The sequence below is a fragment of the Lycium ferocissimum genome, chromosome 4 (genome assembly GCF_029784015.1).
Source record: "Lycium ferocissimum isolate CSIRO_LF1 chromosome 4, AGI_CSIRO_Lferr_CH_V1, whole genome shotgun sequence".
NCBI classification, from domain to species: domain Eukaryota; kingdom Viridiplantae; phylum Streptophyta; class Magnoliopsida; order Solanales; family Solanaceae; genus Lycium; species Lycium ferocissimum.
The window spans coordinates 45,493,799-45,521,314 of NC_081345.1; the positions used below are offsets into that span (position 1 = coordinate 45,493,799).

The 27,516-nt window shown below is 32.7% G+C and overlaps 4 protein-coding genes across 4 annotated transcripts in view; all 4 read right to left on the reverse strand.

Moving 5' to 3' along the window:
- LOC132053274 (gamma-glutamyl hydrolase 2-like) overlaps positions 1–27,516 on the reverse strand; it is a 54,998-nt gene that overhangs the window by 5,408 nt on the left and 22,074 nt on the right. The gene's annotated exons all lie outside the window — the stretch shown is intronic.
- Positions 862–8,830, reverse strand: LOC132053268 (protein DETOXIFICATION 18-like). Its single transcript, XM_059445223.1, has 7 exons — positions 8,375–8,830; positions 3,273–3,820; positions 2,899–2,985; positions 2,748–2,804; positions 1,805–2,043; positions 1,573–1,691; positions 862–1,188 (listed from the first exon to the last, which is right to left on the reverse strand). The coding sequence occupies exons 1-7, from the start codon at positions 8,672–8,674 to the stop codon at positions 1,057–1,059; spliced, it is 1,482 nt and encodes a 493-aa protein (XP_059301206.1). The 5' UTR covers positions 8,675–8,830; the 3' UTR covers positions 862–1,056.
- On the reverse strand, positions 12,130–17,639 carry LOC132054768 (protein DETOXIFICATION 18-like). The gene is made up of 7 exons (XM_059446737.1): positions 17,235–17,639; positions 14,769–15,316; positions 14,290–14,376; positions 14,131–14,187; positions 12,940–13,178; positions 12,711–12,829; positions 12,130–12,528 (listed from the first exon to the last, which is right to left on the reverse strand). Exons 1-7 carry the CDS (start codon positions 17,535–17,537, stop codon positions 12,394–12,396), a joined length of 1,488 nt encoding a protein of 495 aa, XP_059302720.1. The 5' UTR covers positions 17,538–17,639; the 3' UTR covers positions 12,130–12,393.
- On the reverse strand, positions 19,887–25,774 carry LOC132053269 (uncharacterized). The gene is made up of 7 exons (XM_059445224.1): positions 25,651–25,774; positions 23,066–23,432; positions 21,830–22,057; positions 21,397–21,751; positions 21,159–21,283; positions 20,895–21,030; positions 19,887–20,358 (listed from the first exon to the last, which is right to left on the reverse strand). Exons 2-7 carry the CDS (start codon positions 23,407–23,409, stop codon positions 20,119–20,121), a joined length of 1,428 nt encoding a protein of 475 aa, XP_059301207.1. The 5' UTR covers positions 23,410–23,432; positions 25,651–25,774; the 3' UTR covers positions 19,887–20,118.

Consider the following 27,516-nt stretch of genomic DNA (forward strand, 5'->3'; position numbering starts at 1 on the left):
GTTAATCTATTGACTTTCTTGTATGAACAGGATCATCAATTATAATTCAAACGAACTTGAATCCAACAAATTTGGGTTCGGAATTGTTGTAATGCTGAAGGAAGAGGATTTGTTATTCTCTCCCTATGATCGGATGATTGAATGTAGAGAGAGAGAGGGGGGAAAAGGACAAGCTTTTTAAAGTACGTGTATGGTGTTGCCCATACTCTTTCTAATTTTGATTGTTAGTTATTACACCAATTTTATACTATTTTTATACTCGAAATTGTGAGTGAAATTCTAAGTCTAAGATAGATTCGAAGCGTGTTTTTTGCAAATTTCGAAGCGAGATTCAAAATTGTATTAAAGTTGCATGATAATTGTATGCCGAGTTTGTGTGAAAATTTTATTTTAAGTTTTGTATGTTGTTGTAATTGAATTAAATTTGTATGAATATTGTATGAAAGATGCATACAATGTTGTTGTAGTTGTATTAAATTTTCAATAACCTAACATGAACTTTATACAAAATTTATACAGTTATATACATATTTTATACTGATTTTATACAGTTTCTATACACGAAAAATGTGAGCGAAATTCTAAACCTTTGGCGAGATATACACATTTCATGCCCTTTTCATACAGTTTTCATACACAAAAAATGTGAGAGAAATTTTTAAGCCTTGAGCAAGATATACACATTTCTTACCATTTTCATACACTTTTCATAAATGAAATTTTGAGCGAATTTTTCAAGCCATGAGCAAAAATTTTGTATACATGTTTTGTAAAAAAACTCCTAATATGTTTTATAAACTGAAAACTATCGTCACGTTTCGTAAATAAATTTCTTACCATGTACATATACGTCATTCTCCCTTTTAAATTAACCATGTCATAAATCTTCTCATATATAGAAATCAAATTAATTAATCAATTATCAATATCTGAAGAAAAAGAGATAGACCTTGGATCATTAATGGCCAACAAGCCAACCAGCGCCAATAACAACTATGCGTAAGTCCCAAACAAGTCGGGATCGACTATATGAAGTTACTCTCATGAACTCGTGTTTTAAGCCAGGAGTACATTTTCTCTATTGCTATTTATTGAGACTTCCACTTTTCCCCATTTGGTCATCAATGTCAGTAGCAACAAGCCAGAAGATTGGCAGGCTAGACCACAAATCAAGCCCAACCATAAACCCTGCATCATATAGTTTTCCAAAAACAATACCGAACTTAGTTAGAATAACAAAATTCGCTGACTGATAGTGCAAAAGTTTTTATATCATCCTTGTAATGTAGCGAGCTATGTTGATTGGACTCTTCAAATTTGTCAGGTGCATGTTGGCTCTTCCAAAAACAGTGCATTTTTAGAGGATCCAATACAAATGAGACCGCATTTTTGGAGAGTCCTAGCCACATAGGCAGCGAGGTATCTACCATATTTTGAAGTTACTAGTTCCAATCATTTTAGGCAGTTACATGTAGTTATCTTTTAAGTACTTGGTAGAGTCAAAACTCTTTTACCCTATCGGTGTATACCTCGTATGGGACATACTGAAAGCATGGCGTGCAATTGAATTACCTGAGAATGTAGATTGAACTTGAAAGCAAGGAGGCCAGCTATTGGCATGCCGATGAAATAGAAAGTTGCCAAGTTGATGCACATAGCCAAATGCTGCCATCCACATCCCCTAATCACCCCTGATCAGTTCATTTACAAGTTCTGTTTAGACGGTTTTACTAAATGTGTAAAACTAAAATAGTGTCGCGCACACGCACACATAATGCAATGCATGCTATATAAATTTTTTAACCTGATAGGATCCCTTGAATGAAATCGAACATAAAGGAGATTAAGAGGAGAGGTGTCATGGAGGCAAATTTGTTAATTATCTCCATGCTATCACTGAAGAGGCTAGCCCAGGCATTATGACCAAAAAATAGAGCCAAATCAGCTGCAACGGCAAGAAGAACAGATAGCTTGAGAGTAACAAACATAGCATGCTTAGCTTTATCAGGATTTCCAGCTCCTAACTCGTTTGCCACCCTAGTGCTGCATGTTGAAATACAATTAAGTAAATAGGAGTGCCTATGATCTCTTTAACATCCGGTCGCACAATTCTACGTAGTACCAGAGCAAGCAGGTCCTAAGCTCAAATTCACCTTCATTAGTTATCAGAAAGAGTTTTCACGTGCGAGCCTTATAGCCTGTTTGGCCAAGTTTTGGCAAAGCCAAAAGTGCTTATATTTTTCTAAAAGTGTTTATTTTAAAAAATTGAGGAGTTTGGCCAAGCTTTTAGGAAAAACATAATTGCTTTTCGGTAGTTGTAGAAGCTATTTTTCAGAAACTTTGAAAAAAAAAAAACATTTTTTCTCCAAAAGCACTTTTGGAACATTGACCAAGCACAAAATACTGCTCTAATATTGGCAAAAGTACTTTTCAAATTGATTAGTCAAACATAAACTGTTATTCTCGAAAAGTTTTTTTTCGAAAAGCACTTCACAAAATAAGCAAATTTGGAAGCTTGTCCAATAAGGCTATTGGTCCATTAAAAAAAATCAGGCCCGCACATCAAGAGACATGTTGAAGCATAATTAAGTAAATAAAAAATGTGCTCACTCTAACAGTTTAAACAGTTAGATGAGATTGTCACACAAATCAACATTAAATATGTTTTAGCATTCATATTTGGTATCAGTAAAAAAATTGAGGGGGAGGGGCTCAGAAATATGTCAATATTTTGTTGGTAACATTACCTTGCAGCTGCACTCAGTCCATAAGATATCATGTAGGCTATGTTTTGTGTATTTACACTGGAAGGTCATAAACAAAAATAATTGGTGTCAGCAACTAAAATTCAGTCTCTAAAATCATGAAAATGTGATGTTGAAAAGGACAGAAGCTTACCACATAGCTACCACAGAAGTAGTTGTTCCTGAGTTAGGCATCAAACCAGCCAATAACACAAGAAGCTCAAAAGCCCAGTACTCCAAGCTGGTACACGTCCAAATTAGGAAATTATAAGTACAACTTGGATGCCAATGCATTTTATTCTGTAAGGATCTAACTTATATACACTGACAGTGTCATGAAAATTTTATATACAAGCAATGTAATTTAACCAGCTATAAAAGGTCACTTGTCTTATTTTACGGGTAACTAATTCCGCTCGCGATGATTAGTTGCCTGTAATTGCCTTTGTGTTAAAAATTGTATTGACAATGTCTGTAAATATATAAGTCAACTTTTCTTGCAATACCAAATTTACAGTTAATTCTTACCAGACCATGGCAGCTGAGGGCAAAGCCAACTTCAAGTTTGTAAGAATATGATGAAAAGGCTCGAATGAGAAACCTTCCGGCCTTATATGGCTGAATCTCTTGGAGAATAGCACGTATAGACCCAACGTGAGGAGTGAAATCCAAATCGAAATGGAAGCCGCTAATGATGCTCCTTTGAAAGCAAGACCTGTCCAATGAACCAAGGCATAGGCAATGCCAATGTGGATAACTAAAGATCCAACTGAACAGAAAGCCAGAGGCATGATGATTGACTGTGCCTGAAGAAACCTCAAAATGTTTTGCAAAAAACTATATGCAAATAATCCAGGTGTGAGGAACCTCAAGAACACGCCGGCTTCTTTAGCTATATCAGGATCTTGGTGAAGTAAAATCAGAATCATATCAGAATACCACCAGCTAACAGAAATCACCATAGAGAAAAAGAATGATACGATGCATGATGCCTGCAAATGTATTCCCAATATTCTGTACATTTTTGCTCCGTATCCTTGGCCACATAATGTCTCGAGCGCACCACTTAGGCCAACCTATATATTGTTTAATTAACAAGTTTAAGATTTGCCTCAGTAAAATCGGAACCACAGGGCATCATGTAAAATATGAATTCTTAGCTTTGACGTGCTCTTTTCATGTGTATTTTAAACCATTTTCTGGAAACAACAGGATCATTTTAGCTGTGCAAGCACGGATATTATCTCTTCAACTATTTTTTTCACACTTGCATAGAACATTAATCCAAGAAAGGTAATATATGGAACTATCAAGGCTATCATTTGACAGTTGGCAGGAACGAAGAAAATATGAACAAATATTGGAAAAAAGATAGTGATACATACTAAGTTATGTGTGTGTATACACTATGTTCAAAACATGATTAATACAGACACTATGTTCAAAACACGATTAATATAATATTGTAGTTTGTGCTCCGTATTCAAAACTTTATTATATTAGTGTTTGCTACGAATACAATGCTTGCAAAAATTTATTAATACTTTTTAAAAGAGAAGACTTGTTTAAAATGAAACTATTTTCCTCTTTTTGAGACAAAACAATAGCAATATTTAAGCATCAGTTGATACTTTGAATTTTAATTCGATTAATTTAAAGGTGTAAAATATTCTATTGTTAATGTATGTAGATTGGACCTAAATAATACTTATTATTTTTTTTTATCAAATTTTGATTTGGATAATTCTAATTCAAATTATTAAATTAATTTTACATGTTTAAAACGAAACAAAGTAAAATTTTGATTTTCTATTTAAACGAAGAACTACTATTTTTTAATTTTTGGTGAGTATTCTTGGTTTAGCTCATTTTACTTGTCATGTTGCCTTTTGCATGTTTTTTTAAGGAAACGTCAATTAGAATTATAATTTGACTAATTTACCTTATTTTTATTTGATCTCCATTTAATATTATTTTTTCTTTTGCGACATTAATCTCTTTTCACATTTATTGGAGTGAGAATAAAAATGAAAAAGTAATTAAATTCTATCTTATTTTAAAATATAAATATTTTAAGTATATTTATTTTAATAAACATAATAAATAAATGACATGATGGAATAGCAAATACAACAGTTAAATATCTAAATTAGATCTCAGGCTAATATAAGAAAAGAAAGGAAATTGTATGGTTTGGCTACTTAACCTTTTGAAGAAAAGCAATAATATGAAGTCCATATTTTTTGTTTTATAATAATTTCATTTGCTCCCACTAATGAGTTGATACACATGTGGCAATGAATCCACCATTATTGACTTAATGGGATACTTTGGGAATTACATGAATATTGTTTGATTTTTTAATATGAGGTGCACGTTTTTTTTTTTTTTTGACATTATTTGCTTTTTTAATATGGGGTCCACTTTTTTTTTTTTTTTTGATATTGCTTGATTTTTGTAATATGGGGTCCACTTTTTTTTTAATGAGTTTGGAGGTGGTGGTGTCCACTTTTTCATTTTATTTTATATTGCTTGATTTTTTTAGTATGGAGTCCACTTTCTTTTTTTACATGAGTTGGAGGTAGACGACGAAACCACCCCCAACTCATGCTTCTAATATAGTATAAATAAAAATAAAATGACAAATATTTTGAATCATCTATATTTACTGAGGACGACAACTAAAATATGAGTATGTTTTTTTTCTCTACAACAATTAAAAGTAAGCACGGGAGCATAATATATTTGTATATTATTCACTTTAGAATAGTATGATAATATTAGAAATATTCTGATAAACAAAAGTGAGAAATTATTTTCCAAAAAAATCTTGAACTTATATCAGTTACTTTAAATTACCTCAATTCATTTTCCTTAAAATGCATCAATTCTGTGTATTGCAAAAATCACCCGAAAATACTATAGCGGCTATGCTACGTATTATTATCGTTTTCCACTGTTATTTGATTTTATTTTAATTTTATTGTATTTAACTTTTGATGTGTATCCTTGTGTTTGTACTTAACTTTAAAATATAAAGAAGGTTATCCCATTTTCATAGCTGATATGTCTTAAACTCGTTACTTCTTTATGTATTCTAGATAAAATTTTGTATTAAGAAAAATAATTTTCTGTCTCTTAATTTATTCTTTTAATTTTATGTATAATCGATATTATAATATAGAATATGTAATACTGGATTCTACAAGCTTCTTTAAAAACTTATCATTTTTTTGCACAGATTGTCCTTCGTTTGGGGTGGTCTTTAATTATTGCCCTACACTTAGAAAGGTGGTCGAAAATATCCCAAGGTTCTCCGACAGAATTTTTAGTTATGCCTTAAGGCAAAGTTCGCTGCATAAGACGGAACCTTTTGCAAAGTCTTTCCTTGCGATTTTATTTTTATTTTTGATGACTTAGCCAGAATTCGAATCCAAAACCTCGGGATATTTTAAGCGAAGGGAAAAAATTAAAGACCAGGAATTTGAGGGACAAAAATTAAAGACCACCCCAACAAAGGGCAATCGTGCAAATTGCCCACAACTTATTGAATTGGTAGGTTACTAAAAATCCGTAGTTCAAAAATATTTGTCACTCACTTCGTCCACTTTTACCTTATCCTCTATATTAAAAATAGATGTTCACTTTTATTTATCAAGTTTGAATTAAGAAATAATTTATCATTTGATACTTGTCCTACCCTTATATTATTAAGTACTTCTAATTATTTTCAGTTGATTTTTCACTAATTGAGATGACTCATAATAATTAGGGACATTAAAATTATACTATATGGTAGTTATCCTACTAATCCACCCCCTTTAATTCTTTGGTTAACCAGTCATATCATTTTTATTTATTAAGATAGTTGACTCGTTTAACCACTGTCAAGATTGGAGGTTAGAATTATATTTCCTCTCCTTTATACAGTACTTTTTTGCTATTTATTACTCCCTCTATTTTAATTTATGTGAACCTATTTTCTTTTTAATTGGTGCCAAAATGAATGACATCTTTCCTAACTTAGAAACAAATTCACTTTATGAAATGATTTACAGCCACATAAATATTCAAGACTTATTTTGAATCATAAATTTTAAAAGTCTTTACTCTTTCTTAAATATCGCGTCCAGTTAACAGAATTTACATAAATTAAAATAGAGGGAGTATTATATTTATAATATATGAGATAGGTGTCAATGTCAAAGTTTTTAGGCCAAAGTCATAGATGGACCCCTGAACTTGTCTTGATTTTTCATTTAGACCCCTTAACTGAAACGTTGACCATCTGGACCCTCGAACATAAGATAAAATGTGTCATTTGAACCCCTCGTGCCAGCTGGGCACACGCGTGCAGTCCACTTGCAGTGACATGGAAAAATAGACCAGTGACATGGAATATCTGACCAATAAAAATAAGCCATATCAACAAAAAAAATTAATTTAACAAAAATTAATTTTAAAATCTATTTAAATAATTTTAAAAAATCTGAAAAACCCAACCCATCCTCTCAGATAGCCCACTTCACCGCCACTTTTTTTGCTTTGCCTCCCGCCGCGCTTTGTATGGCAAAAAATCTATTTAAATAATTAAAAAAAATGGTGCCGTTTTTTGTTGGAGATTTATTTAAATAGATTTTAAAGCGGCGGCGGCGGTGGTGGTGGGGGCGGCGGAGGCAGCAGCGGCAGTGGCGGCGGTGAAGTGGGCTATCGGTGAGGATGGGTTGGGTTTTTCAATTTTTTTTAATTATTTAAATAGATTTTAAAATAGAGTTTTTGTTAAAATTAATTTTTAATGATTAAAAATTTTAAAAAAAGAAAAAATTTGGTAACTCACGCTCTGTTTAAAGCAGTTCCACGTGTGTGCACCAGTGGCGAGGGGTTCAAATGGCACATTTTATCTTATGCTTTCGAGGTCCAATGGTCAACATTTCACTCAAAATTAAATGAAAAATCGGAACGAAGTTTCAGTGGGCCCATCTACTTTTTACCAAGTTTTTATCACTACGGGTAAAAGTCTGATGCATGGATGAATTTTTTAATTTTTTTTTTTTAAAAAGAAATATTTCATTCGTTTTTTATAGAAAAGTTAATAGAAATGGTCATAAATGTTTGATGTACGTAAGAGTGATGCTGGGGCCTATTTTCTGTTTTTGCAATTTAATTATGTCAAATCATGGATCCCATAAGCATACAAAACTCCCCATAAAAAGCAATGCCATTTGTTGGTAGATCCAATCATAAAAAAGGAGAGCTGGTACACGTTTGCTTTGGGAAATTTAAAAAGTTATAGCAATCTGACAATTTTACCCTTTGGACGACAACGATCCTTGCTTAACCCACTCTTCTATGTAGTTATAATTATCCCAAAAACTTTTATATATAATATGAATGAAGTATCTATGAGGTTGGATGTATTTAGAAACAGATTTAACTTATATAAACTGACAATAAAATGAATCTTTTACACTATGTGTGTAATTTAACCTGTTATAAACATGTTACTTGTCATATCTATAATTATCTTTTAAGTGACCTAATTGTAAATATATTTTTTCCACCGTCAATGCATAGAACTTAAAAGTAGTCTAAAACAGAGATATAAGTATGAAAGACGAATTAACACATACCATGAAACTGAAACCAGTAACCATAGCCCATGAATTTGCAAGATTTGAGGCAGCAAGTTCAAGTTTACCAAGATGACCAGCAAACATGACAGAAACAAGATTAATGAAGTAGAAACAACCGTTCACAACAATCATAGGTAACGAAAACATCATCTGATTCTTAGCTTCTTCTACATCAATCAACTTTGAACACCATCTGTTTGATGAAATTGAAGTTTCCCTTTCTTCAATGGATGATGATGATGCTGGATGTAACAGCAAGGGAGTTTTTGGGCCATATGAGCAATCCTCGGTAGCCATATTGTTTCTGTTGAGCCTCAAGTCTACTATGATGTGCTTCTCTTATCGACCCCCCTGTTTTATAGGGGAAATAACACTATGTGCATTTGGAGAAAATATTTACCCGAAAAGGCCCATATTTCTAATATTATCCGAAATGACCCTTTTATACATTATTATACACTTTTATATAAGATTGATACATTGTTTAAGTTTAATGTTGTATATCGTGTGTATAAATACTGTTACAGAAAAAAGGTTAGCTATGCAGATGTAAATTAAAAATATGACTACGTGAATGAGATATTTTATGTTGTATTGTATATTATTGAAATTATCCCTTTATAATACCCACTCCGACCATTTTATTCGAGGGTGTTTGAGTGGACATAAAGCTTAAGAAATAAAAGAAAAACTTTTGAACTTGTGGTCTAAAATAAACTGCAGAAATTTGTGTGGCTAGAAGTCATTTCATTAAGAGTAAAAAAGTAAATTTAAAGGTGAATTGTTACTAGATATACAAAAGTGTCATTTTTCTAGGACTAACTAAAAAATAAAGAGTGTCATTTAAGTGGGACGGAAGGAGTATCTTTTGTGGTCATTACTCCTTTCGTCCCAATATATTGGACACTATTTGACTTGACACAGAATTTAAGAAATAAAACTTTTGAAACTTATGGTCCAAAACAAAGGTGACATACTTTTTGAGACAGGCTAAAACGGAAAGTGTGTCACGTGGGACATATGAAGAATTTAAATTATGTCTCCATTTTATTAAAAGTGTGCAAACATAGTCCTCTTGAAATTACCCTTCCAAACAACATCGGTAACGAAAACAATATCTGATTCTTAGCCTCTGTAGCCATTCTGTTTCTCTTGTGCCTCAGGTCTACTATGGTATGCTCTTCTTTTTAATCTTCTTGTTTGCTTTCTCTTTGTTTCCTTTTTTTAATCCACCCCTTATTTTTATTAGTTTATTCTTTCAACCGTACGTGTATAGATTTTTCAGAGGCCGAGCTAGAGTTCTAGTTAAGTGATGTTCCGCATAATTCAGTTATTTTAGCAAAAATAAATAAATTATACTCCCTTTGTCTGAATTTATGCAGCACATTTTGCTTTCTAAGAACCAAACAAGAAAAATTTCACCGTGATTTGTTCGTACGCCTTTTAAATTATTAATTATTGTGACTTATAGTATCTTTTATGTAGCTTCTAAATATGAAAATTATTTTCAAAAAACTTAAAGATTGGATTTCCAAATTCACGGTTAAAAGAAAGAAGTTCGACTCACGAAATCTGAACAGTCACGTAAACTTGGACGGACGGAGTTTTTTATTAAGAAATCAATTTAATATATATAAATAATTTTTCATATATCAGTAAGCTACATTTTTTTTGAACGGCTAAACTCAAAATTTTGAATCTGTCTCTAAAATTTTACACCATCAAATAAGTTCACTTATATCAATAGGTATTTTCATAACATATACATCTAATATGATAACTTGGAAAATAGAAACAGTTGGTTAAATTACCACGATCAAGGGTAAAGCTAGAAGCCCAGGTACAGATTCCGCGAATTCAATAATTTTTGCTTAAACAAACTATTCATAATATGTACACATATTAAATTTAAAATTCAATTATTAGCACTTGAAGTTATCGTTTTAAAATTCAAAATCCATAAAGTTAAAAGTTTTACTTCATCTCCGCTAATAATGTAAAAAAATCGGGGTAAATATCTCAAAAGGTCATTGAACTTTGAGAAATTATGTAGAAAAGTCATTGAACTTTGCTACATATCAATAAAATCACTCAACTTTCGCCTATTATCTCATAAAATCACTCAACTACATATGTCATCAAAAAAATTTAACATGACAATAATAATTAATTATTTTATGCCATGTAGACGTGGGTCACACAATAAAATAAAATAAATTCATATCTTTAAACTCACACTCACTCACCAACCCTTCATCCAAAACCCATTTTCCCCTTATCTATACCTTCTTCTCACTGTTTCCTTAAAATTCTTAATTCTTTATACAAAACCATCTCAAAGCATGCAAAAAAGCCACACGGAGATACACATAGTGCTATTAGTCCACCAAAGAATCATAAATATTACCACGATACGCCCTAAATCACAGTTAATTGTTACCACTACAAATCAGTTAACAAATACACATATGACATTAACCAAGCAAAATTGTAGAGTCAGAGCCCTAACAACTCATATATCCTCAATGCCGATCTTGTTAACAACTTTCAAATAGTTCTCAAAACGCAGCTCTAAAGCCTTTCAATTTTCAGAAAAAGATACACCCAAATTCTGAAATGAGAAAGATCGAAAGAATACTTAGTATTAACTATATGCTTTAGTACTACTAAATGCTTAATCATTAAAATAAGTTATTGGCAGAAAGAACAAAAAAAGATGTCGACGAAAACTCTCATTTTACTCCGAAATAGTGGGTGTGAGTATAAAACATGGATTTATGTTATTTTATTGTGAGCCCACGTCTGCATGACATAAAATAATTAATTAGTATTGCCATATCAAATTTTTTTTATGACATATGTAGTTGAGTGATTTTATGAGATAATAGGCCAAAGTTGAGTGATTTTATTAATATGTAACAAAGTTCAATGACTTTACTACATAATTTCTCAAAGTTCAATGACCTTTTGAGATATTTACCCAAAAAAATCGTATGACTACCAAAGTGTATAACTCAAATCCTACATTTTTTTTTTTTATCTGTTGGAACTCCCAACTTGTCAAATTAACTACACCGCTGTTTTTGTTACATGTCGCTTCTTAGTTTTTGCTTAGATTAAGTGTTTTCTGGCGGCCGTGCACTCATAACGTGATGGTAGCTAAACAGTACTTTTGTTTGTTTTTGTACATACATACAAAGATTCGGACATAAAGCTTGGGATCTGTAGTCGATTGTGACAGAGCTACAGTCGGCAAAGAATGCTCAGCTTAACATTCTTTATCGAAAAATTATACAGTAAATATCGGTTAGATATTACTTTTATATATTCAAACATATTTATATATATTAAATCTTGAATATTCTTATCGAAGAATAGAACTAATTTTAGAACGAACTTTGATATTTTTTCGCAATTTTAACACTCAAAAGCTCTGTTTAGAAAGATTGGCAAAACACAATCGGTCTATGAAGTACTCCCTCCGAATCAAAAAAAGAGTCCACTTAGTCATCACACCCCATAGAAAAATACTAACTCCTAAATAAAAATAGGTAATTTGACTAAACTACTCCTAATTAAATAGGCATTGGGATTTGATCATATAACACTTAATAGGGATAAATCTAGAAAAACAAAGTTAATTCTTTCTTGATTTGATAAGTGAACACTTTTTTTGACCCAAGAAAAAAAAGCTAAGTGAACACTTTTTTTGGTCCGGAGGAAGTACTAAAGGAATCACTTCTTAAATGAACTGGCCAAACACAAACTTTTTTTCTCCAAAAATACTTTTCTGAAAAGCTATTTTGACAAAAGTCCTCAATTAAGATTCAGATACAAAATAATAAATGCACTTAAGGACTGATACTGACCTTCATAAGCGCAAAAAATAATGCCTAGATATGCGATTTATTCTAAAACTATGTAGACAAGTCAAAAATGTTCTCAAATTACAAAACTGATGAATTAACTAATTACCAATGATCAATGCAAGTGGATTTCATGACTCTATGCTTAATTTAAGCCTGGAGTTCATTTTCTCTATTGCTAGTTTTTGAGACTTGATCTGCTTTTCCCCATCTTGAAACTAATGTCAGGAGCAACAATCCAGACGATTGGCAGGCTAGACCACAAATCAACCCTATCCATAATCCCTGCATCATATATTTTCACACAAACAAACAAAAAAAAAAAACTTACTCTGTCAGTGTATAGAAGTTATGATCAGTCATTACATGTAATTTAGGTACTTGATAACTTGTCAATGCATATAAGTTAAACTCTTGTATATAAAAAATGTATTGAGCTCATGGCCTGCACGATCCACTTGAATTACCTTATAGCTAAAGTTGAACTTGAAAGCCAGGACGGCGCCTATTGGCATGCCAACGCAATAAAAAGTTGCCAAGTTGATGCACATAGCGAAACGCTGCCATCCACATCCTCTTGCCACTCCTGATCAATTCATTTAAACAGTTTATGCTTTAGCTCGTTCGGTTCTACTGAATGTGTAAAACTAAAGTATAGTGTCGGACACACATGTATACATATGCAAAAAGTTTAACCTGATAGAATTCCTTGTATGAAATCGAACAAGAAAGAGACTAAAAGGAGAGGTGTCATTGAGGAAAATTTGTGGATAATCTCTGCGTTGTCACTGAAGAGGTTTGCCCAGTATTTGTGACCAAAACCTAGAGCCGTATCAACTATAAGGGCAGAAAGAATAGCTAACTTGAGAGTAACCGCCATCGCTTGCTTAGCTTTGCCAATATTTCCTGCTCCTATCTCGTTTGACACCCTTGTGCTGCACAGTGAAGACATAATTAAGTAAATAAGATATATATGTCTATCTTTCTAACTACTTAACCTTTTAGATGAAATGATCACACAATCACTATTAAAAGACAGGAATTAGCGACGGTCAAACTCTGTAGCTAAATAGCAAAATTCCTGTATTTAGCGACGAATTTTAAAAAAAAATTGTTAGCTACGAGCAATTTACTGTCGGAGTAGTTCATAGCTAATTCCAACTTTTGTGCAGTGAATTCAACGTAGTGTTCCGTCATCAAAAAGAATTATCACGTGCGGACTATGGCCTATGACCCAGAATCAGGCTCGTTCATTTAGAGGCATGTTGAGACGAATTAAGTAAGAGCATTATATCTCTAACAATTTAGGCATTTAAACGAGATTGTCATATAAATCAACACTGCATATGTTAAGCATTAGAATTGAAGGAAATAAAGAGATCAGAATTATGTCAACCTTTTTGTTGGTCACATTACCTTGTGTTGCACGTTGAGATGTAATTAAGAAAATAAGAGTTATAAGTCTGATCTCTCTAACAGCTTAACCTTTTAGATGAGAAGGTCGTTACACAATTCAACCTAGTGTTCCGTCATCAAAAAGAATTTTCACTTGCGGACCTTGGTCTATGAAACAGAATCAGGCTCGCACAGTAAGAGGCGTTTTGGGATGAATTAAGTAATTATCTGCTATCTCTAACAATTTAAACACAATTCAACATAGTGTTCCATCATCAAAAAGATTTTCACGTGCGGAACTTGTTCTATGAAACAGAATCAGGCTTGCACATTAAGAGGCATGTTGAGACAAATTGAGTAAATAAAGGTGTGCTATCTCTAACCATTTAAACGAGATTGTCACATAATTCAACAATGCATATTTTTTGGCATTAGAATTCAAAAAAATAAAAGGGATAAGAATTATGTCAACCTTTTTGTTGGTCAAATTACCTTGCAGCAGCACTGAGACCATAAGATATCATGTAGGCTATGGTTTCTGTATTTACACTGGAAGGTCACAACCCAAAACAAAATTAGATCAACAGCTAAAATTCAGCCTTCAAAAATACGAAAAAGTTGCTGGTGTTTCAAACCACATTGAAAACTTACCACATTGCGACGACAGAAGTAGTTGTTTCTGAATTTGGCATCAAACCAGCTAATAACACAAGAATCTCAAAAGCCCAGTACTCCAAGCTGGTGCACAACAATTGAAAACTATTAGTACCAACAAAGGTGAGATAGATATACGTGAAAAAACACTAAAAGTTCAACAATATTAAAACCTGAACTCGTAATCTCAAAATAAAGCGAGTTCAGTGCTGATAACCTTAAAGGTTGCACTAATCAAGTTTAAATTCCAGAATTGTCTCTGCCAATACACTTGAATTTGCTTTATTATACAGTCAGACCTCTCTATAACAACATTTCAGTATAACGGTCAAGTTGTTGTTGGAATAGATTTTCATGTTATGTTATATTATACTCATGTCGTATATAACAGCCAAAAGATATTCGGACAAACAACGTCGGAATACCGAGCTTTGACTGTAATAACAAAAATTAACAGAAATGAGGCTAATTCTTACCACACCATGCCAGCAGAGGGCAAAGCCAGCTTCAAGTTTGAAAGAATATAATGAAATGGCTCGGTTGAGAAACTTTCCGGCCTTATATGGCTGAATCTCTTGGAGAAAAGCACATATAGACTCAGCGTGACAAATGAGATCCAAAACGAAATTGAAGCTGCTAATGCGGCTCCTCTGAAAGCAAGACTGGTCCAATGAACCAGAGCATATGAAATGCCAATGTGGACAACTAAAGCTGCAACCGAAAAGCAAGCCAGAGGCAAGATGATTGATTGTGCTTGAAGAAATCTCACAATGTTTTGCAATAAACCATATGCAAACAATCCAGGTATAAGGAACTTCAAGAAAACCCCGGATTCTCTAGCTATTAGAGGATCTTGACCAAGTAAAATCAGGATCTTATCGGAATACCACCAGATGAAGGAAACCACAATAGAACAGAAGAATGATATGATGCATGATGTTTGAAGATGTATTCCCAGCATCCTGAACAGTTTTGCTCCATATCCTTGGCCACATAATGTCTCAAGTGCGCCACTTAGGCCGACCTATAGATTGTTAATCAACAAGTTCAGAGCTCACTTCTGATGAGGATATAATTAAGTAAATAAAAGTGCAGTATATCTCTACGTGTATTCTTTAACAGTTGCCTAGAACATTAATCCAAGAAAAGTTAGTGCCCTTTCATCATATTTAGAGTTACAGATCCTCAGTTGCAAAATGAGTTTGAGATGTGAAGGATAGGGGTGGGTATAAAATAGAAAAAACAGAAAAAATCAATAAATCTGACCGAATCGATTGTACTCCATGTGTTTCATTTTATTGGGTCCACAAAAATTTAAGAAAGAAAGAAATGCACTCAAGGTGTGAGCTAATGGTCAATGAAATGAGTTGAGAATAATCGCAGAGTTATAGTGGCAAAAGTGATCAGTCTAACGTCATATCGAAAAATTATATCGTGTGTTTAGATCAAATATTACTTATAACGGATAAATAGTTAATGTTGAACAACCTTGACACAATTGAGCCTGACAGTTCAATGGTTAAGGATGTTCAAAATATCTAATGTATCGCGGGTTCTAATCACTTATTTTTTGTTTCCATTTTCCTTAACAAAGTGATTCTCTCATATAACATCTTTCTTGTTAAGGGCTTCTTGTTTTATTGTTGCAAGAATACTGAAATTTAAATAAGAGAAATAATTTATTGCTATCTAAAGAAGAGATTAATTTATTGTCACTGCACTAAATCAATTCATAGGCATCATAACATTAAGTGAAAAGCAGAGATGTCTTTTTTCATTGTCCGTGAATATTTTGGTGACAATTACCTCAGTGGCTAGCTATATTTTTAAAAAAGAATTGGTTTAGGTTATGATTTTGTGTCTTGTAGTTATTTATCTAATTAGAATACTCTGTAATTCAATTTGAAGTTTCAACAAAGAAAATTTTTCCTTAAATACCAAGGAACTTTAGTCTTCTAGTAATTAAAATGTCCTACAGTGAATGATGAATTTTAGGTGATTTCGTGTTGCCTTTATAAAGAGGTGTCTACAATTGTTTCTAATGGGTCCAATATAATAATATTTTCAAGAGATGAAACTTTATCGAGCATGATTGGAATAATATATTTGAATTATACTTTCACTAGAAGAATTTATTTTGTGGACTTTTACGTTAGTTTGATATATACATAGTTCTATGACTGAGTGTTTTATAATTTAGCTAAATATTATGTAATTTGTCTTAAATTTATGGTGTACCCATTCATCGATCTTTTTTATTTACTTCTTCGAACACCCTTACGGAAAATTTTGGCTACACCATTGGTTGAGAATCATGATCATGTTTTAGGTTCATATCCCAAAGAAAGACAAAAATACTAGATAATTTTTTTCTCATATGTTCTCGCTTTAGTAGATAGATCAGTTACCCAGCAAATGTGTTAGTGAGAGGTAGCATGCAGCCATACACCTCGTAGAATTAGTCAAGGTATTCACAAGCTGGCTCAGACCTCACGATTATGAAAAAAGGAAAAAGAAGAGAGAGTAACTTGTAGCTTAAATATGTCATGAGATTTCAATATCAAGCATATCATTATGGGTAAACAAAATGTTCAAAATTAAATTATTTGTTAATTCTTTTCTATACGAAGTAATAGGAAATAGTGACATAAAATGACAGGAAAAATGTATTCCATGAGGTTAGATGTATTTATCAATGGATTTAAGTTATATAACCAACAATGTCATTAACTTTTTACATCATAAGTGTACCTTAAACTGTTAGCATATCAGGACTCAGGTTACATGTACATGTTACTTATCATTTATTTTATATTACCGATCAATATAATTAAATGATGAACAACCTAACTACAACTATCTTTTAAATGAACATATTACTTTTATATCGTCAATGCATAGAACTTGTATGTCCGTCAGCGATGCATAAAACATATACATACCATGAAAGAGAAACCAGTGACCATTGCCCATGAATTAGCAAGATTTGAGGCAGCAAGCTCAAGCTTGCCAAGGTGACCGGCAAACATGACAGACACAAGGTTGATGAAGTAGAAACAACCGTTCACGACGATCATTGGCACGGAAAACAACACCTGATTTTTCGCTTCTTTACAGTCGATAATCTTTAGACAACACTTGTTCGACGAATCGTCCTTTTGCTCACAGCCGGGCAATGCTGGTGCTGGCTGTGGCTGGACAACAATCTCCTCTGGAGATGGGGCATTCATATTAGTTATTGTCATTATGAAAACGTGATGGTAGTAGGAATAATACTCGAAAATAGTATGATGAGTTACTTCTTTGTTGAGAGTGTAGTGAATTCTGAAAACATAAATTCTATAATAATAAGTTTGATATTATTTTTTGTACATATATAAACAAGATCTGGATAAAGAAAATCTTGGGATCTGTCGTCGTCGGTCAGACAGAGCTACAGTAGGCGAAGAATGCTCAGTAGAGTACGCTTGTATCGAGGTGTACCGGAGAGATGAGTAAAAATAGGTAACAAATTTTCCAACAAATACTAGTAAAAGGTAAAAATACATACAATAGTTATGACATTCGATCTCATATTGCAAGAATTTCGGCACATGCAGAAAAAGGTTGAAAAGTCGTCTAAACATCCTTTACTCACTATTTACTAAAGAATATATTATATATATCAAATATTTATTTTTAAATCTTAAATATCTTTAATGAAATTTCAGACTTCGTATTACCTGATATGGAATGTCAATTGTAAAATGTGCTATCACATATCTTCAACAATTACTCAATATCTTCAACAATTACTCATTCTTTTCCTTTACTTCTCTTAATTCTCTGCACAAAAGCTAAGTACCCATTTAATTTAATTTACTGTGATCATGAATATATAAGAAAACTACACAACGAAGTTATTACAAGATAATTAGATTTAATTTTTATACATAATTCAATTACACGAATAATGCAATTAAATATCTATATTATTCGTGTATATAATTTAAGTTCTAATCTTATCAACATTTACATTACCTAAACACGTGCCCTACGGGCTCGGCCTATGAAATGCAACTTAATCCATTTAGTATCAAGCATATTCTTGTAAATGAAATCATGTGGTGTATTGTACATCATTTTCGTGAAATTATGTGAAGAAGAAGGGGATGAGAAAGAGAAGATGAAAACAATATTATCCGGTTAGAGTTGGATTTACTCCTCTGTCCCAGTTTATTTATTTGACACTTTTCGCTTTTCGATAGTCAAATTTCTTAATTTTGATTGTGTGTTTGACCATAGAATTTTTAAATTTTTTAAAATAAAATTTACATATTTGGAAATTACGTAAAAAGTATTATAAGTCACAATAACTAATTAAAATATTTAAAAGACAAATGAAGAAATATAGTTAAAGAACAACTCGTTTGACTCTTGAAAATTGAAAAGTATCAAACAAATTGGGAACGAGTGAGTAAAATTTTTAAATTTAATAAGTTTAATTTGAACTATATATTTTTTACACTTTTTAATATTACGAATTCGGAATATAATATTTAGTATTTATTGAAAATTTAATTTGATAGAGAAGTTCTTCTCTTTCCTTCTCTTCCGCTTCTCCTTCATATAATTTCACGAAAATGATGTAATACACCATGTGACCTAATTTCATGTATATAAGTTATTCAATAACTCTAATTATAAGGGCACGTCTTTATCAAAATTATCTTTTTATTTCTTCTTTAAACATCTCACTTAGTTACCATTTTATTCAGTGAAGAAGCTAAACTTCTTGCGAGAAAATTCAAAAAGTGGTAGAATGCAATATTTACCACTTCTTGAGGGGATTCAACCAATGGCCTGATTCCACGTGCATCCATATTCTCCTCCCTAAATCATGTATTGTAGTAATGCTATATACTCTCATTAGTACTTAAATATGTAAGTGTCATAAATATAATATGATGCAATGAATATTGGGTGTGCCTCTCTAAGTGAGGTTGGGGTTCTAATTTGTTTTTCTCTTTCTTCTTCTGGAATTAGTTTGGTCAAGTATTTTTATCTTTTTTCTCTATGCTTTTAAATTTTCAAGCTTAACGAGTTGAAATCTCTCATAAAATGTTATATAATGAAACCAAACGTGCATATTAGAACAACAGGGGATATAGAAATGGATGTTTGTGATTTCGGCCAATTATCAAACTGGATTAAGGTTTTATCCTCATGATTCCGCAAATTATGTTGGTCGGATCCTCCAACCATACCGTTGGTGTGTCACATTGGTGAGAATCCAATGCCCGAAAACCTAAGCGTTCCTCCGCAAGGTTCATCCACGAGGGTGAGTCAAGGCCTAAGATCAGGCCGAAAAGCGTAGTCGATGGACAACAAGTGAATTTTCCATTACTGCCCCTTTTTGGTCCAAAGGGACGAAGGAGGCTAGGTTAGCCGAAAGATGGTTATCGGTTCAAATCCTCCAAAAGTAATGCATTTTCGGAGGATCTAACACAGGTACAATGACATTTCTAGAGGATACGAGCAACATAATAGCATTGCAAAAGCTCTGTTATAGAATCCATTAATTACTTGAGCAGCAAATGGAAACCTTCAAAATGTGTGTAAAATGTTCCTTCATAGATAATTAACTTCGCAACTATCAAGAATTGAAGTAAGTGCCTTTGATACAAAAAAAATCATACTACCTAGTTGAGCTAGCCGATACATGGAGACTGTCAAAACCTAATCACAAACTATCCAGTATGATCTCGGACTATTGATGTAAGGGAAGGAAAACCTACTTACACATTACACCTCAAAAGAGCGTAAACAAAATTGCATTAAGGTGTTTTAAAGACCAAAGAAACCCATTTCACTAGCTTTTTCCTTCTCAAATGTCTCGAAATACTGGTAAATGATAGTGACAGCCAATAGAATTCCTGTCCCTGAACCAATTGCTCCCATCAGATCAGCCAACACGGTAAGCAGGCCAATGCACACACCACCAAACGCTGCTGCTGTTGGTATATAGCGGTTCAACTCCTTGTACAAATTGGATTCTCTATGCCCAGGCATTACCATTTGTTGTTCCTGCATATTTAATAAAAGGTATTATTAGGTAAAACAAGCATTACAAGTATAATTTCACACGGACAAAGCTAGGTTAAGGGGGTTCAATTGAATCCCTTATACTCTACAAAGAGTAGAAGCAACCCCTATTTATATATCTAAGACAGTTGAATCCTCTTGACATAAAGAGAGATTCTACCGTAGTTGCAAAAGAGGTTCAAAAATACTTCAGCTCATAGGTACAACTCCTAGGTAACAAAAATAGTTTTTTGAATCCCCTCGTATAAATTTCTGACTCTGCCACTGGCTTTCACGTATCAACTGGACATTCAGGCAGAAGCAACGCAACCAACTTAATACTACTCTATTCTACTATAATCACTATTTGTATCTGTCAATAGCATAAACACATTCAACCTCTAGTGGTTCTTTTCATCTTAATTCTTTTAACTTCACATGGTACTCCCATTTAGCTGCTTGTGAAGTAAATAATTGACAAAGCACACAAGAAGGCGAAGACAGATCAGATTAAGACATCAGCAAAATATAAATAATACCTTTAACTGCTTGGCCACATCTCTTGCTGATGATCCTGAGACTTCAATCCAAGTCTTTGAGAACAAAGCACATGCTGATAGCATGAACACAATGTAGAATATAGCGTGGAAAGGATGTGCTACCATATCCGCCAAGCTGCAATTGGGAGCAATAGTGTTAGTGAGGTTTTGAAAAAGAAATGCCCCTTGATTGAGGTCTGATACAGAGAAGTTCCATCAAAGCAAAGGCAATCACTTATACAGTGAGAAAGAGAGATAAGTTACCTTGATGGTGCAGTAATATAATAGGCAAGACCACCGACAGGTACAGATTGACCAGAATATTCAGATTCTTTCCATTTTCCCAAGAGGTTCACGAGGAAATTGCCACTGTACTTCCTATACAGCAACTGCAAACATACCAAATGTATTCAGATGATGTCAATTTAAACAGCTTATGGAAGAAGGTAACAAGGTAACCACTACCATTTGTTTGATGTTATATATGCAAAAAGTCATATACCTGGGAAATAAAGTAAACATTGGATACAAGTGCTGACTGTAAGATGATGGGCATATTGGAAGTGTAGAACAGCTTAATTGGATATGATCCCTGCTGTCCACGGGCATTCTTTGACCTTACGGGCAAAACGACCCGGAAACCTTGGAGGTAGATGACAATAAGGAAGATCAAAACTGTGGCAAGCAAGTTTGTTACGTTCGGAAGGTTCTGCCGGTAGAATGCTTCACGAAGTGCACGAACCTTGTCAGTTCGAGTGATCAATAAATGGAATAAAGCTATAACAGCTCCTTCAAATTCAGCTCCACGGCCACTGTTGATTGTGGTTGGACTAAATGCTTTCCAAATGATGTTCTCGCTAGCAAAGAAAGTTCAAAAAGTTAGAACAAGTTGCACTAAACCATGTAGTTGAGAGGAAATAAGATCAGAAGCTTACCACATGTTGGTAGCTATAAAGAGTGAAATACCAGACCCCAGACCATATCCTTTTTGAAGAAGCTCATCAAGGCAAATAACTATTATGCCAGCAAACCACAGTTGAATGATTATCAAAACTGCATTTCCAACCCCAAGTTGACTGACACTGCCATACATGCCAGAGAGAACATATGCAACTGCTTCACCAATCGCTATGAGAATACCTAATAACTTCTGTGCACCGTTTCTGAAACCAAAAATAATATTGATGAGTGACATCATGAAAGCACTGTGAGATTACATATAAGTAACCAGTTCCAGAAAATATTAGAAAGTAAAGCTCCAAAAGCATATGACAGTACACCAACCCGTGACTGGTTCATTGTGTGAAATGCAATTCCCGGAGCCAAATGCAGAAAGATTTAAAGCTTCACTAGATAGAATCAATGCGCTTAAGAAAGCGTTATCACAACTAATTCTTCAATTAACTTCATTTAAAGTCTTTTTTTTCTTTTTACAAACTAAGTGCACATATCCAAAAACAGCTAACAGTTCGTTCTTCACTTTCTCAGCCAGCAAACCAAGGAGGCAATCAATGGTATCTTTGTCATACTAGTATAAATTGGGGCAAACAGAGCAACCATGCAGGTGCTTTGTAGAGTGCCTGTTGGAGCTCTAGCCTGGTTTTTTTGAGCATAAAGGTTCTAAAATACAATTGTGTCACTTGTAGACTCGAGGTGGTTGGGCTTTAACTTGGGTATTTTGACCTTTGCTTGGACAATGAGAAAGCTGTAGCTTTGTGTTATTTCTGTCTAAATTGAAGCGCTAAATTGACATGGCTCATCTTGGCTAGCATAAACCATACTTGGTGAAAAATATCATTCCAATTTAAGTTTCAGATGTCTGCAACCTATTATCAGCAATATGCCACAACTGGTGTTAAATGGGAGCTGAGAGCTCACAATGTTCCAGATGACCACAGTTGTTATTGGCTTAAATTAGGGTTGGAACTTAACACAACCTAAGCAAAACCATATTATGCAGATAGGCCTCATAAACAGGGTTTGCCAAACATGAGTCCAAATGCATTATCCTGGTAATATGTTGGCATAATCGAGATTAAAAGATCAATGGACATCAATCAATCACACAGCTCAACAGGGACCAAAGGCAAGCAACATATGAGTGAGGAATTTGGCAAGTCTAAGAGAATCCAACATGAAAACATATTAACTCAGTGAGCTATGGAACTTACAGTAGTGCTCGGTCCTCGCGTACATTGTTGTCAACTTCAATGATCTTAGACCCAGCTAGAAGTTGCATAACCAATCCAGAAGTCACAATGGGGGTAATTCCTAGCTCCATGACAGTTCCACGATTTGAAGCAAGGATAACACGCATCCAATAGAATGGATCGGCACCAGTTGTGGAGTGTATGCCATACAAAGGCAACTGACTGCATACTAGGAAAATAAATAGAGAGATCACAGTGTATAAAACCTTCTCTCTGAATGGAATTTTTCGATCAGCACTCTGAACTTCAGGCAGGAACGAAAGAAATGGACGAACAAGATGAAGCACCCTGAATCCGCCTCCCATCTTGTTTTCTACAACTTAACCTCCTGGTCCAAAACACAAATTCTTAGAAACAGAGTACTAACCGAATATACAGAACGCTCTACTAAAACAGTCACAAATAGAAATTTCAAATCAAAGAATTCATGAAATCTGGATGATGGGAGGTCAACAACAGAAAGACAAAATTGAGTTGAAAATGTTGAATTGTGCGAAGCATCTATTATAAAAGCTTATACTATTACACAAACTCACTCATTTTTTTAATCTAAATCTGTAACACGACCTTTCCACACAGGCCACTGGACACGATGCTTTTTTTAATTTTGTCCAATCATGCCAATTAATTCATTGATGTATGGTGAGATTCAAACTCATGCTTAATAACAGTGTCGACGAAGATCAAAATATAAAAAAATAATTCCAAAGAATCAGACAATACAAAATACTCCCTCCAATGCAAAAAGAGTGTCCACTTAGCCATTTGCACACCCCTTAAGAAAATACTAACTCCTAGGCAAACATTAAAATTACCCCTAATTAAATAGGCATTGGGATTTGGTCACTTAACAGGGCAAATATGAAAAAGTTAAGGTTAATGGTAAGTGGACACTCTTTTTGAACAAAAAAATAAAGGCTAAGTGGACAATCTTTTTGAATCGGAGCAAACTAAAGTTCGAATTTTCTCAAATCAATCAGGACAAAGAGGAAGGAAAATCTAACATACCAACATTCAACATGCATAAGATCTAAAACGAAGATAAATAAAACAGCTAATTCCAGAAATGCCTCATTACTTTTTCTCAAGAAAAATAAGTTCCTCTTAACAATGCCATGATTAAGAGATTCCATTCAAATTATACTCAATACAATCCCAAAACTTTTTTCCATAATCAATCCATAACAACAATTAATACCTCATAACGTTACCAAAATCGAGAATAATGACATTTTTTTTTCTTTCTATTTATAGGAAATTCCTTTAAAATTTGCACATTGAACTTTTAACAGTTTGTTTATATTTAACCATTTTCCTAAATTAAAATAGAAACTCAACCACTCTAAAAAGGAAACTGCTTAAATACAAATATAAACCATCTCTAATCAATCAATCAACTATATCTCAACATTTAACATGTAGCAGAGAGATCTAAAAATAAAATAATAAAACAGATTATTCCACAAATGCCTCATTCATTTTTTTTTTTTTTTTTTTTTTTTTTTTTTTTTTGATAAAATAAGTTCCTCTTAACAATGCCATGATTAAGAGATTCCATTCAAATTATACTCAATACAATCCCAAAACTTTTTTCCATAATCAATCCATAACAACAATTAATACCTCATAACGTTACCAAAATCGAGAATAATGACAATTTTTTTTTTTTCTATTTATAGGAAATTCCTTTAAAATTTGCACATTGAACTTTTAACAGTTTGTTTATATTTAACCATTTTCCTAAATTAAAATAGAAACTCAACCACTCTAAAAAGGAAACTGCTTAAATACAAATATAAACCATCTCTAATCAATCAATCAACTATATCTCAACATTTAACATGTAGCAGAGAGATCTAAAAATAAAATAATAAAACAGATTATTCCACAAATGCCTCATTCATTTTTTTTTTTTTTTTTTTTTTTTTTGATAAAATAAGTTCCTCTTAACAATGCCATGATTAAGAGATTCCATTCAAATTATACTCAATACAATCCCAAAACTTTTTTCCATAATCAATCCATAACAACAATTAATACCTCATAACGTTACCAAAATCGAGAATAATGACAATTTTTTTTTTCTTTCTATTTATAGGAAATTCCTTTAAAATTTACACATTGAACTTTTAACAGTTTGTTTATATTTAACCATTTTCCTAAATTAAAATAGAAACTCAACCACTCTAAAAAGGAAACTGCTTAAATACAAATATATCTCAACATTTAACATGTAGCAGATCTAAAAATAAGACAATAAAACAGATTATTCCACAAATGCCTCATTAAATTTTTTTTTTTTTTTTTTTTTAAGTTCCTCTATTGCTCAATAACTAAACTCTTTCAATCAATCAACATACAAAATAGATTAAAATTTTGAAATGAATAAATGCATAAGAATAAGATAATAAAACAGATAATTCAAATCATCTGTATGTATATTCGATTCACTCACAATACTAAAATATATTAAATGAATAAATTTGTGGCTAAATAAATCGAAATATAATAATTTTGAGAATTTTGCAGAGAAATATGAGGCTCACCAAATTGAAGATCTGTTAGGAAGGGTTTTGGTTTTTTTTTTTTTTTATTACTCCTTTTTTCAGATCTAACGAATTTTTTGGCGTTATAAATAGAGGAGAAAATGTTGATGACATGGAACTCTTTACTACGCCATTTGTCCAATCATTGTATGACACGTGTTTAAAGTTGCCAAAGTTGAATTGTACTGTAGCTTAAAATTAAGAAGAAAAAAAAAGCAAACTATATAAAACAAACTTTACATTTTCCTCCTGCATTTCTGTACAGAATTCATAACATTTCGAGGTTGTACGCTGGTCTAAATTAATACAAATTTGATTATTCAAAATTAAGAGAGTGTATTACACTCTCCATGCGTGACACGTGGCGGTTCCATCATAGTAATTAAAAAAATAAATTATTATCTCCTTGCCCCCGCCCCCCCGGCCGCCGCACCACCACCGGGCCGTCGTTCCCCCACCACCGGCCGCCGCACCACCACCCTTAACCCCACCAATTTTATTCTCCTTTTCTTCTCTTGTTTAAGTCTATCAATCTTTAAAAGTTCTTGCTAAATATAAGTTAACCAATGAAAATCAAAAAAAGAGTCATAATAATCTCATTTTTTCCGGTGAATAAGATGGTAATGCTACTTTTCGTTCTAAAAAGGACAAAGAAAATAGTGGTAAGAAATAACATTCAATTCACAAATTAATTTTATATAAATAATTAAAAGAAATCAAGTGTTATAATAATGAAGAAGAAGAAGAGGAAATAAAAAAAGGAAGAACAAGAAGAAGAGGACGTACAGTGGAGGAGGAAGAAGAAAAAAAAAAAAAAAAAAAAAGGAAGATTGAAGAGGACGTGAATAAAAATGGAAGAACAAGAAGAGAAGAGGACATAAGAATAATAATTTTTTTATAAATAAAACAGATAATTCAAATATATCTTTAACATTTTCCGATTCCCGTTTTCTTTGTGCTTTTTATCTGTATGTATTTTCTATTTATCTTTTATTAGTTATATCACTCACAATAAGCATTTCTCTTAATCTCATATATTTAAATGAATAAATTTGTTGAGATCAAAATTCATTTTTTTAAATAATTTCTTTTGTTTATTACTCTCTCCGTCCATAAAACTTGAAATAAGAATAAATAAAATGAGAAATGAATTGGAGTACTTACTAATAAGGTAAAACGATATAAAATGGTGAATTATGTCTTGGTTTTTCAAATTATATAACTTACAAGTAAAAGTGGACATATAATTTTATTATAATGGACAAAGAAAAATGGACGGAGGGAGTGTATTATAAAAAATTATGCTATTATATAATTGTTAAATTCAATTTAAATCACTCTACTACTTAAATTGTGATAGATCTGTTAGAAAAAATATGAAATTTATGATTTATTGTTGAGAACTTGTGGTTTATCTAATTTTTTTTGGGGTGTATTTACATATTGAAGAGTTTTTCTATTATTTTTCTTATTTTGATTGATGTAATTCCCTTATTGAAGATGTTATTTTACTTGTGCAAATTCATTTTTTAATATACATAAGAGATGCAAGTTCCTCGGTGAAAATGTTGATTTTACTTGACATGTTAATGAATGTGATTCTTTTTAAGATGCTACGCCATTTGTCCAAATAAAAAAGCCTATTAAGTCATATTGGACCCGACACATTGAAAAAAATGTTTAAAACGCTGAGGAGAATCTGAAGAAAGCCTAAATCCTGTATGAGGAGAAGGAGAAGAGCAAAAAAAAAAAAAAAGGATGAACAAGAAGAAGAAGAGAACTTACGTTTAAAAATTTTGGGCCGAAAGGAAGGGGTGGGGTGGGATCAGGGGACACACGGGCGGGGGCGTGAATTTTTATTTATTT